The sequence below is a fragment of the Pinus tabuliformis genome, chromosome 1_2 (genome assembly GCF_031772625.1).
Source record: "Pinus tabuliformis cultivar Carrire ecotype Pingquan chromosome 1_2, CPIR1, whole genome shotgun sequence".
Classification (NCBI taxonomy): domain Eukaryota; kingdom Viridiplantae; phylum Streptophyta; class Pinopsida; order Pinales; family Pinaceae; genus Pinus; species Pinus tabuliformis.
Window position 1 is genome coordinate 761,542,248 of NC_142298.1, and position 11,408 is coordinate 761,553,655.

The window sequence follows — 11,408 nt, forward strand, 5'->3', positions numbered from 1 at the left end:
AATATGTACACTTATATAGACTATAGACTTTAGTAGTCAAATATAAATATATATATATATAGCGAGGTAGTAGACTTATTTTATAATTTATCATTAATTTACTAGCCTCGAATGCCGACAACAGAGAGTCTTGTTGCCTTGGCACTGGCATGGAATTCTCCAGCACCAATTCTTCTTCTTCTTTTTACACAAACGTCGGCGGGGTAACGGACCATGCCGTTTACCAAGAGGGAACGGTTAGACTCCGATGTGGATTGGCGACCAGGGAGCTGTCGTAAGTAATGATGCAACTCTTAAGCCACGTCCTCGCATCAAAATTTCCCACTGGGCAATGCCCATCCATTGAATTCGGCGTTTACTGTCCATTGTCCACTTGTTGGACATATCAGCTTGTGTAGCTCCCAAATCCGCATGGTGCAACTGCTTGACCTAGTCGAGGCAACCACGCTAAGGAAGAAGAAATTTCCTGGCATACTTTTGCAAGACACATGGCTTGTTGTGAGTGGCCTTCAACAGAGGACAAAGGTCGGCGGGGATCCGTCGCCTTAAAGAACGCCTTCGGACACTGGGTTTTCCTTCCTGTGTTGTGTGCGGAGTCAGAAAGTTACTTTTAGCTGGAATTTTGTATTTTTTTTTCCAAAAATAATTTTATAGGAGTGTTTTAATTGTTGTTAATGGTGGAAATGGATTCAACACTATCAAAAATCTTTTGAGCATTTAAAATTTTAGCTGGAATTTTGTATTTTTTTTTCTTCCAAAAATAAATATTATAAGAGTGTTTTAATTGTTTTTAATGGTGGAAATGGATTCAACACTATCAAAAATCTTATGAGCATTTAAAATCTTGAAATTTGATAGTTGTAATTCAGATTTCCCAAATTTTCTATCAGATTTTAGCGAAAATAAAACCATTATTTTTTAGACAAATTTGTAGCCTCGATAAACTGCTATTTTCCTTATTGGTCTACCATTTATAAGGCATAAACCTCAAGAATGGCATCTAAACCACAAACTCTTTTCCTTATTTGTCTACCCTTTGTAAGGCATAAACCACAAACTCTTTTCCTTATTTGTCTACCATTTGTAAGGCACAAACCTCAAGAATGGCATCTAAACCACAAACCTACCTCAGCATTCGACAGCTACAAAATATAACTTGTCTGTGGTCTGAATGCCCAGAGAATAGAGCTAGAGCTCACCCAAGCCTATAAGGTCTTCGCAACTCGGGCAGACGAGCGACGGGCGCGCGGGCACGGCGGGCGCACATCGGTGCGACGAGCGGGCGGACATGCGACGGGCGGGCGCTCCTTATGCGACGAAGTGCGACGAACCTCCGAAACATATGCGACGGTAAAGTGCGACGATACACATGAGAGCGCACGACACTTAGCGAAATAATGAATGGAGCGAAAGGTTTATACCTTGGTTGGAAAGGCTTTGCACGATGGCAAAGGCCGACATACACTTTGGTGTTGTATGGGCGTTATGACATGTTTTAGGGGGTCGGCCTTAAGGCTGGACACACCCTTACCTTATGGCAGCTTGCGTATATATTGGTGGACGCAGAGCTCATTTGGACAGCACTCAAGCACTTCGCATCTCTTCTACGCATTGGACAGGGGTAAAAGAAGGCGCAGAAATTGGAGTGCGCATAGCTCATGCGCTCTAAGGAGGAAGTGCGCAGTTTTACCGGGAGTCAGGTGTAGGTGATGAGGTACGGTTTTGAGGTGGTTTTGTGCAGAACTTAGAGGTGGAGTTCTTGGTGTCTCGGGTGAGCACCCTCCTACCGTATGAGGTTGGCACATGTATTGTAAAGGCTGTCTATGCCTTGGTTGTAAATTATTCTAAGTATAGACTTGGAGTTTTGCCAAGTATACTTGATGATGTATTATTGAAGAACTGTTATAATATATTATTGTTGGGCAGACTGTTCGGGAGTTGCCCCTCCCTTTATACTTGTTTGCAATTGTTGATGTTCTTGGTTAATTGCATATGGATAATGAATGAGTATGGGCTTCATTAAGTATAAAGGATAAATGTATTTTACTTGGTTGTGAAACACAAACTAAGTAAGGACAAGTGAATTAGGCGTAGTCCATGTGCACGAGTATTGTTAAAAAGAAAGTGTTCTCGCCGGCACGGTTGAAAGACCACCGTAGGCTTGGGGGCGTGACAGTTGGTATCAGAGCAGCTGATCCGGGTATTGAAGGTTGAAGCTGCTACACAACTTCACCAAAGTGAAGTTTGTATCAGAGCTCGGTTGGAGCTGGTGATAGAGCAGGGTTGCTCGTGACAAAGTGCAAGTGTGGGTACACTTGGAAACTTGACAGGTACTGCAGGTGAAGGAAACCGTTTCACACGAAGTGGAACAAGGGTTTGTTCTAATCGCAGGTGACTTGGTGAAGCTGTTGAATGGTCAAAACTAGATTGCAAAAGAGTAAGAAGTTGTTAGAGATGGCAACTGATTCTCAGGCTGGGTCTAGTCATATGATGAAGGATACTACTCTTGGGTTCATTGAAAAGGTGATTGAAAAGATGGAGGCTTTGGAGACTTCTTGGGATAAGAAGATGGACTTGCTTGCTAAAGAGCAAGAGACCAACTTGAAGACCAAGGAAGAGCTTGAAGAACTCCGAACACAACATGATGAACTCCGAGCACAGTATGAGTACACTGATCTTATGTGTACACAACTTGAAGTAAGGGTCAAAGAGGTTGAGGAATCAAGGGATCAAGGTCTTGCAGAGATCGTGAACTTGAGGAAAACTCTTGACACAGCCAATGATGAGATAGCGGTGTTGAAGAAGGCAGTGAGGCACAATTCAGGTGGAGGAGTACCTCATGTGAAGGTCAAAGAACCAGAATCTTATGATGGCACAAGGAATGCAAAGACTCTTGGCAACTTTCTATGGGACATGGAGCAATACTTGGAACAATTGGGTCTATCTGATGATGAGACAAAGGTCAAGGTAGCTGCTCAGTTCTTAACAAAGGATGCTAAGATGTGGTGGCGAAGAAGGTTAGATCAGATTGCCAATGGTAGTGCTGATGACATTACTTCGTGGGATTATGAAGAAAGCTTTGCAGACTCATTTCAGTCCTCAGGATGAAACATGGGAAGCAAGGATGAAGATTAAGTACATAAAACAAACCGGAAGCCTACAAGCATATCAGCGGGAGTTTGCAAGTGCAGCTCTGGAACTTCCTGACATGGCGGAGAGGGACAAGGTGTTCAACTTCGTTATTGGATTGAAGCCTTGGGCACGCAATGAAGTGAAGAGGCAGAAGATTAGGACACTTGAAGAAGCTTTTGCTGCTGTTGACAGGTTGGTGGAACATTATGATGAGACTTCTGATGATAGGAAGAAGAAGTTTGAAAAACCGAAAGATAAGAAGAAGGAAGATGCTTCGAAATTAGATGATAGTTCGAAGGCAAAGAAACCTTTGAAGTGTTGGATTTGTGCTGGTCCACATACGGTGAAGAATTGTCCTTCTAAACCAAAGGTGGCTGCTATTGCACAATCTGATGGAAAGAATGAAGGTGCTTCTGTGGGGATGATGCAGATACTTGGTGCTTCTGCTACTACGGAAGTGGTCTCTAGGAGAGATCCTGAAAGGAACAGATTGGAGTATGTTCAGATGAAGGTTGGAGGTGCTGATATACTCACTATGGTGGATAGTGGGGCTTCTCACAACTTCATGAGTGAAGATACTGCGAGAAGAATTGGGCTGGAGTTTGTACCGGTAAAGGCACAAATGAAAACAATGAATTCTCCTCCTATGGAGATTCTTGGTATAGCTGAGAAGGTGGACACTACACTTGGTGAATGGACTGGGAAGGTGGACTTCACTATAGTGCGGATTGATGACTATGAAGCTGTATTAGGGATGGAATTCATGAAACAATTTGAGGCTATGGTTGTACCACATTTGAGAAAGCTCTACATTTATGATGGAAGGGAAGATGTACCCATTGGTGTTCCAACCATTGGTGTGAAAAAGACTGATTGTAAATTGGGAGTGATGCAAATGGAGGATAAGGAGAAGGTGAACAAGCGGTTGTCCACTATTGAGGCAAAGCTTGTGGAGCAGTCATTGGTCATTAGATCACTTTCAGATAGCATCTTGGATTTGTCAAGAAGGCTAGAGTTGGAAGAAGATGATGATGATGATGTTGATGAGGTGTATGTGAGACCGAATGTCCAGAAGGAAGACCGGGAAGCATATCTACAAAGGATGGAGGTTGAGGATCCTGATAGATGGATTGAGTTGATTAGTGAGGGAAAGCCTTCAGGCTCTACTCCCTCTACATCTTCTTAGATGGAAGAAGAAGATGGGGCTCATTTTTAGCTGCTCATGGCAGTGAGTCCTTAAACATGTTGAGCAGGTATGATTGATGATGCAGGGATGGCTTGGCATCAAGCATCATGACATGTTGCAGATGGATGGAGTTTCCATGGACCTAAGCATGGATTGTGGATTATGGATTCTTGATGAGTCGAGGATGTGGCAGATGTTTGAGGAACAGTTGATGAGGACATGAGGATGTTCACTCTCATGGATTGGGCGTGATGGTTGGATTAGCTACCCAACTAGTTCAGACATGGGGTCGCGAAGTGTACAGAGATGTGTTGGCATTATGCTGGAGTATCATGACAGATGTTCACATGATGACATATGGATCGAGATGACTATTGATATATTGTTGAGATGAGATGTTGACACATGGTTGAGGTGTGTTAGCACTTGTTGACATAACATGGGCAGTTTTGCACATGGTAATGATGATATGATGGAGTTGACACATTGTTGCGGTGGACATGTAGCTTGAGTTGGAGGGATCAACCTTTCGTGATAGAGAGCAGCATGAGGAGATTGTGATAGGGTGGTCGATGATCATGGACATCTGATATATGACATACATTAGTATGGAGTATCTTGGTGACAGACGGTTGCTAAGGTGAGACATGATGGAGATGGAGCTTTATATATGTTGCAGGGATGTTTGCCTTATATGGAGGAGTCGACATCATGGTTGATGATGATCTTGGTGGAGAGCTACCGAGATGGTATGTTGTCGAGGACGACAACAATTTCAGGTGGAGGAGGATGTAAGGTCTTCGCAACTCGGGCAGACGAGAGACGGGCGCGCGGCACGGCAGACGCACACGGGTGCGACGAGCGGGCGGACATGCGACGGGCGGGCACTCCTTATGCGACAAAGTGCGACGAACCTCCGAACATATGTGACGGTAAAGTGCGACGATACACATGAGAGCGCACGACACTTAGCGAAATAATGAATGGAGCGAAAGGTTTATACCTTGGTTGGAAAGGCTTTGCACGATGGCAAAGGCCGACATACACTTTGGTGTTGTATGGACGTTATGACATGTTTTAGGGGGTCGGCCTTAAGGCTGTACACACCCTCACCTTATGGCAGACTTGTGTATATATTGATGCACGCAAGAGCTCATTTGGACAGCGAACTTCGCATCTCTCTTCTACACATTGGACAAGGGGTAAAAAGGGCGCAGAAACAGTTGGAGATGCGCATAGCTCATGCGCTCTAAGGAGGAAGTGCGCAGTTTTACCGGGAGTCAGGTGTAGGTGATGAGGTACGGTTTTGAGGTGGTTTTGTGCAGAACTTAGAGGTGGAGTTCTTGGTGTCTCGGGTGAGCACCCTCCTACCGTATGAGGTTGGCACATGAATTGTAAAGGCTGTCTATGCCTTGGTTGTAAATTATTCTAAGTATAGACTTGGAGTTTTGCCAAGTATACTTGATGATGTATTATTGAAGAATTGTTATAATATATTATTGTTGGGCAAACTGTTCGGGAGTTGCTCCTCCCTTTATACTTGTTTGCAATTGTTGATGTTCTTGGTTAATTGCATATGGATAATGAATGAGAATGGGCTTCATTAAGTATAAAGGATAAATGTATTTTACTTGGTTGCGAAACACAAACTAAGTAAGGACAAGTGAATTAGGCGTAGTCCATGTGCACGAGTATTGTTAAAAAAAAAAGTATTTGGTGGTGCCACACCTCGCCGGCACGGTTGAAAGACCACCGTAAGCTTGGGGGCGTGACAAAGCCCGTCCAACAACTACACTTCTTAATTATCGTAACTATCACATTTAGTACAAGGGGTTCCGTTCGGTTTTGGAGAAGATAGTTGTGGTCGTTGTGTGATGCTTTTGTGAAAATAGCAATAGGAAATCGGTCAGCGTGGGATTCAATTAGCTTACCTTTGTTTAGCACGTGTGCCTTACGATTTACATCATGTGGTTACTTAATTTTTTGTTCGTTTAGTCTAAATTTTTTGATTATGCTGAATGTTCCTATTTTCACATGGAGAAGAGTAAAGCGGCCGAATTTTCCTTATTTAAATAGTATGTTAGATGCTTCTACATGGCAATTGATCACAACAGGACTTGAATCTTCCCAGAAAGTAGAAATCGTTTTCTTGAGATTGATTTTGGACTTGATCGTGAGGAAAGGCTAGAGTGCAGAGGAATTCGGCGGTGATTTGTTTCCAGAGTGGGAGGGAAAAAGATTGCTTCTTACTAGTGATCTACTCATCACTTCGAAAATTGGTGTTTGGAAGTTGGAACCCCGGGAGAATTAACATTTACCAATAATTCTAGATAGATTAGGCGCTGTAAATTTAAGCCTCGGGCCAGAGTTGCAAGGGGATTCTATGGTGGAATCGGGATAAAGAGAAGAAAAGACATAAGTGATGAACGCAAGTTTCACATCCCTGATTTCATGATTTTCTATTTTCAATTTTGTTTAAACAATTGCTCAGCTCACAATATCTTGAATTTGTTTTGCCTAACCCACTTCTCCAGCTATGGGGGATACGAATGGTAGAATTGAAATTCACCTGAATGCAATTGTGGTTATCAAGGCAAAAAATACAAAATTATTGAAAGGTACTTGAACCTTGGTAGGTCATGTAGGCCACCTAAATAACTGGAAATGTGTTGGAGAACATTGCTGTTGAACTTGAACCTATGCTACAACAAACGTCCCCTTGAAACTGCCAGCGTTGATTGTGAATCTCATAATGTTTCATAGCGGTTTGAAGATAACGCATGGGCTTATCAACATTTTTTCTTTAAGTAACAATTTGATAAGGCCTCTGCTTCACGATACTGATTAGTTATTGCAGCTGCAGCATTTGGATTTGCAGAATTGATGCTAAGTAATGAACACGCTATCGTATTCTAGTTTTACACTACGTCGTGGTTCGCGGGGAAGGATTTTCACCTTAAACATGCAATTCTCAAAAATGAATGGTTCATCTGATAAGCAGGCACACGTAATATCATAAGGAACATACTCTTTCTAAAGAGTACTTCAACTCAGAATAGGTTGAGTTCAAGCCTCAAGGAACAATGGTTCTTTGAGTAATATAAGGATCTGAATGCAGTCAAATGAAGATACCTCTTTGATACATAATTTGGAGGTGAAATTACTTTTTCTCTTAATACATTTGTTTTATAATATGTATCATTAACCTGGCTTTATACTGAACAACCAATGTACTTAGTTTGTGGAATATACCTGGCAGAATTGCATTATAGTTTATATGGTGCACTCAAATTTTCTCCTGGGTTTCCAAATTTTCATCCAGACTATGTGTCAGGATATTGAAGACACTTCAATCCTCGGGGATTATATATTGACTAATACGCTAATTAGTATTCAGAAAAAGCTCCTAAAAGTGCTTTGCATTAATAAAACCTACAGGCATTTCCCCCAAAAAACGGTTAGAATGCAACTGAACCAAGCTTGTAATCCTTGCAAGGATATCCACCATCGCTCAGTAGCAAGATATCCCTGGCTGTATTAATAATGTATCCCTTTAGTATCCGTTCAAGCATCAGGACATTCATTTTCCCACACGTAAGCAACGCAAGAAAGGCCCAAGGATGTGGTCCAGGGAGGATTGGTCCCTACAGGTCGTGTGGTCCAATACCAGGGAAGACTATATATGCTCTGAGAACTACTACACACGTTACAAACTTAAGAAGAAACTTCGCCAAAAAAAATTTGGACTTTCATTATAATATAGTTCACAAGAAAAAAACCATGTGTACAGCATACTGTGACTGGCATTGATCTTAATAGTTGATATTCTGGGTGGTCAGGGATCACCGGACCTCAAACGCCTTGTTCTTGGAGAACTTGTCTTGGCAAGTTTTTGCTCTGAATCTGGTAGCTCCAATGTCAACAACGCAGATCTGCAATCTCCTCATCTTCAAATTTGGGAAAGTTTGGGACAGCAGAGCCGGCACGCAACTCCTTTTTCAACAACCTCAAATCTTCGAACAAATTCTTTTCTGTACAATCGCATTCACTAGGATCATCAGAACTTGGTATGCGAAGATTTGTGCACCGTGCCAAACCCCGTATGCTTTTCAGCCTGGAACAACCTGATACCCGCAACTCCTCCAAAGATATCAACGTTTGAAGACCTGGTAACTCCTCTACTTGATGACACTGTTGGATGTCCATGCGTCGAAGCTTAACAAGACCACACAGCCCTGTTATTTTCTTTAATGCAGTACAACCATTCAAGTTGAGTGAAATTAATGTTATGGGCAGTACTCCAATCTCCTCCAATTGCAAACAACAGCTGATGTTGAGATGGTGAAGGTCTGGGCAAACACCTTGAGGAAAGGATAATTTCTTTATTTTCGTCCCCTGCAGGTTTAGGTGTTTGAGTCCAAGCAAGCCCTTGTCAATGGAATATGCCTCTTTTCTTCCTTCAACATCTTCAACACTGAAAAACGGCATCTCGAGCAGCGGGCAGTTTTTTACGCTCAAACTTTCAAGATTATTTAACCCCATAACGCCTACTGGTAAATACTCTATTACTGCGCAATTTATTACCAATATTGCCAACTCATTCAACCTTGCAACAGAGTCTGGCAAACATTTTAGTTTGGGGCAGAAATCAAAATACAGTTCCTTTAACCTCCTTAGGTTACCTAGCGAAGGGGGCAGCGTTTCCAACAAAGGGCAATCTAATTTCAGAACTTCCAAATTGATTAGGTTCCCAATATCACTCGGCAATTCCTTTAACATTGTCATAGACAAACTTATTTCTTCTAGGAACGGCTGATGTGTGACTTGGGGAGGCAATACTTCCATCTTGTAACAAAGTGAAAAGTCTAAGCTTTCAAGAGCGCTGATTTTTCCAAGTGTTTCACTGGAGAGGGTCAACTTGGAGCATCCTGCCAAACAGAGATGTTTGAGTCTACTTAAATTCCCAAAAGACTGTGGCAGCCATTGCAAACTCGAACAACCATTCAAGTTAATATGTTGAAGTTCCGTTAGATTGCCAAAGGAAGGTGGCAGCGATTGCAAATCCATGCTATGAGACAAGTCAAGAAGCTGAAGATTCGTTAACTTCCCCATAGAATCTGGAAAACGCTCCATTCTTGTACTGACCTTCAAATGTTTCAAGGAGCGGAGATCGAAGAATTCTTCAGGCAATGTTGGGATAACGTCTTCCAGTTCAATCTTTTCCAGGTGCTTCAACTGCCCTATAGACCTTGGAAAGCGTAAAAGGGTACCAATTTTTAACTCCCTCAACTGCAATGGGGCCTGCAATTCAGTCAAGGAAAATTAATCCAGGTCCAACGGTGAAAAATCAACACAAATTTTCTAAAATAACTTTTTGCAGAAACCTACCTTACTTGTATCCGTCCACAATGTTTCCAATTGCCCACCGGCAACTTCTAAAACTCTTAAATTCCTTAATGGAATCCAATGAGGTAGCGAGCGGTACGGACAGCGATCCCAGCGGAGCCATTTAAGGTCGGACTGTTCCACCATATTGGATATGCTTCCCAAACAGTCACCTTCGGCACTCAGCAACTGCAGCGCGGACATATCGACAGAACGATCGCTGAACCCCTCATATTGGCGAGATATTTGTTCCGAAATGCTAACTCCACGCACCTAAATTGTGTTAATGAAAACTATTAGAAACAAGATTGGCACCTTTGCAAGTTTAACACATCAAAATTTTGAAAACCTATATATTATAGTAGAATTTGTGGAATTAAACTAGAAACACTATGAATGGTGCGGAGTGGACACTCCAGAGTCTAAAGTATAGAAAAAATTTAATAATCTTACTTAATTTTGGTTTGGTATATACAATTTAAATCCAGAATTTCGAATATAAGAATGAACTGTGAAAATGTGTTTTTATATACTCAGATACTGAAAGAGACACCTCAAAAATAAATCAGAGCACACAAGCATAAAGTTAGAGAGTGAGACATGTACAGATGATATGAGGAACACGTTGTGAGAAAGGCTGCCAGGCCAAAGTCGCCGAGGACATCCAGGGGGTTCTTTGTTCGCCAAAAATCTGCCGAGGTCTCTCAGATGATGGTGCATTCTTAAACGCTTTTTATTGTCTATCTCGACAAGGCACCTATTTTCGAGGTTCACAAGACCCAGTGATCCTTCCCAACCCGATCCCTCCAATATTCTGATGGCTGTATCCCTGTTCTCTCCTAACAAGAAACAGGCGATGTCTAAGAATATCTGTTTGTCCTGATGATCGAGACTGTCATAGCTGATTTTGAGCCGGTTTTGAATATCCGCGGGAAGTACTTTGGATATTTTGCACAATTGCTGTTTCCAATACTTCAAGTCATCTTTTCCATAAAGTAGTGCACCAAACACTTTGAGAGATAAGGGCAATCCCTTGCATTCATACAAAAACTCTCCAACCATTTCTTCAAATCCGACAACGGGACGAGGCTGGTGGAATGCATGCCAGCAAAAAAGCTCTTGAGATTTTTGTGCATTAAGGCGTCTTACCTCGTAGATGGTTGGCTCTTTGATTCCTGAAAGAATATTTTTATTGCAGGATGTAAGTAAAATCAAGCTATCAGAACGAAGGACGGCCTTTATGGGTGAAAACAATGCATCCAGCTGCTCAACATTATCTACATCGTCTAAAACTATAAGACCTTGACAACCGTACAGATAACGTGAAAGTTGCCCCATACCATCAGCAATATTGTCTATTTTCGGATCCAACGGAATCAAGTACTTCACAAGTTTTTTCTGCATCTCGATTAAAGAAGCTTCTCTCACATCCAACAGAAAAGAACATCGATCGTACTCTGACCTCTTGCTGTTAAAGAATGCTTTTGCGAGGGTCATTTTGTTGGAAGGAACTAATTCCAACTACCCACATTATTACAGTGGCTAGAATTCAGCAGATGTTTTAAATGGAGTTTCTAGAATTCATTAACAAATGGGCAAGCTTCTTGAAGAAGCCACCGCCCCATCGAACTCCAAAAAGATCTATGTCATGTATAAATAACTGTTCAATCAGCAAATGAAAGCAAGTTCTAAGTTCTAAGTTCTG

General features: G+C 42.0%; 1 protein-coding gene across 1 annotated transcript; it reads right to left on the bottom strand.

The window, feature by feature from the left end:
* Positions 1-8,236: 8,236 nt before the first annotated feature.
* Positions 8,237-11,200, bottom strand: LOC149208035 (disease resistance protein Roq1-like). The gene is made up of 3 exons (XM_089398220.1): positions 10,310-11,200; positions 9,707-9,976; positions 8,237-9,619 (listed from the first exon to the last, which is right to left on the bottom strand). The coding sequence occupies exons 1-3, from the start codon at positions 11,198-11,200 to the stop codon at positions 8,237-8,239; spliced, it is 2,544 nt and encodes an 847-aa protein (XP_089254346.1).
* Positions 11,201-11,408: the final 208 nt, after the last annotated feature.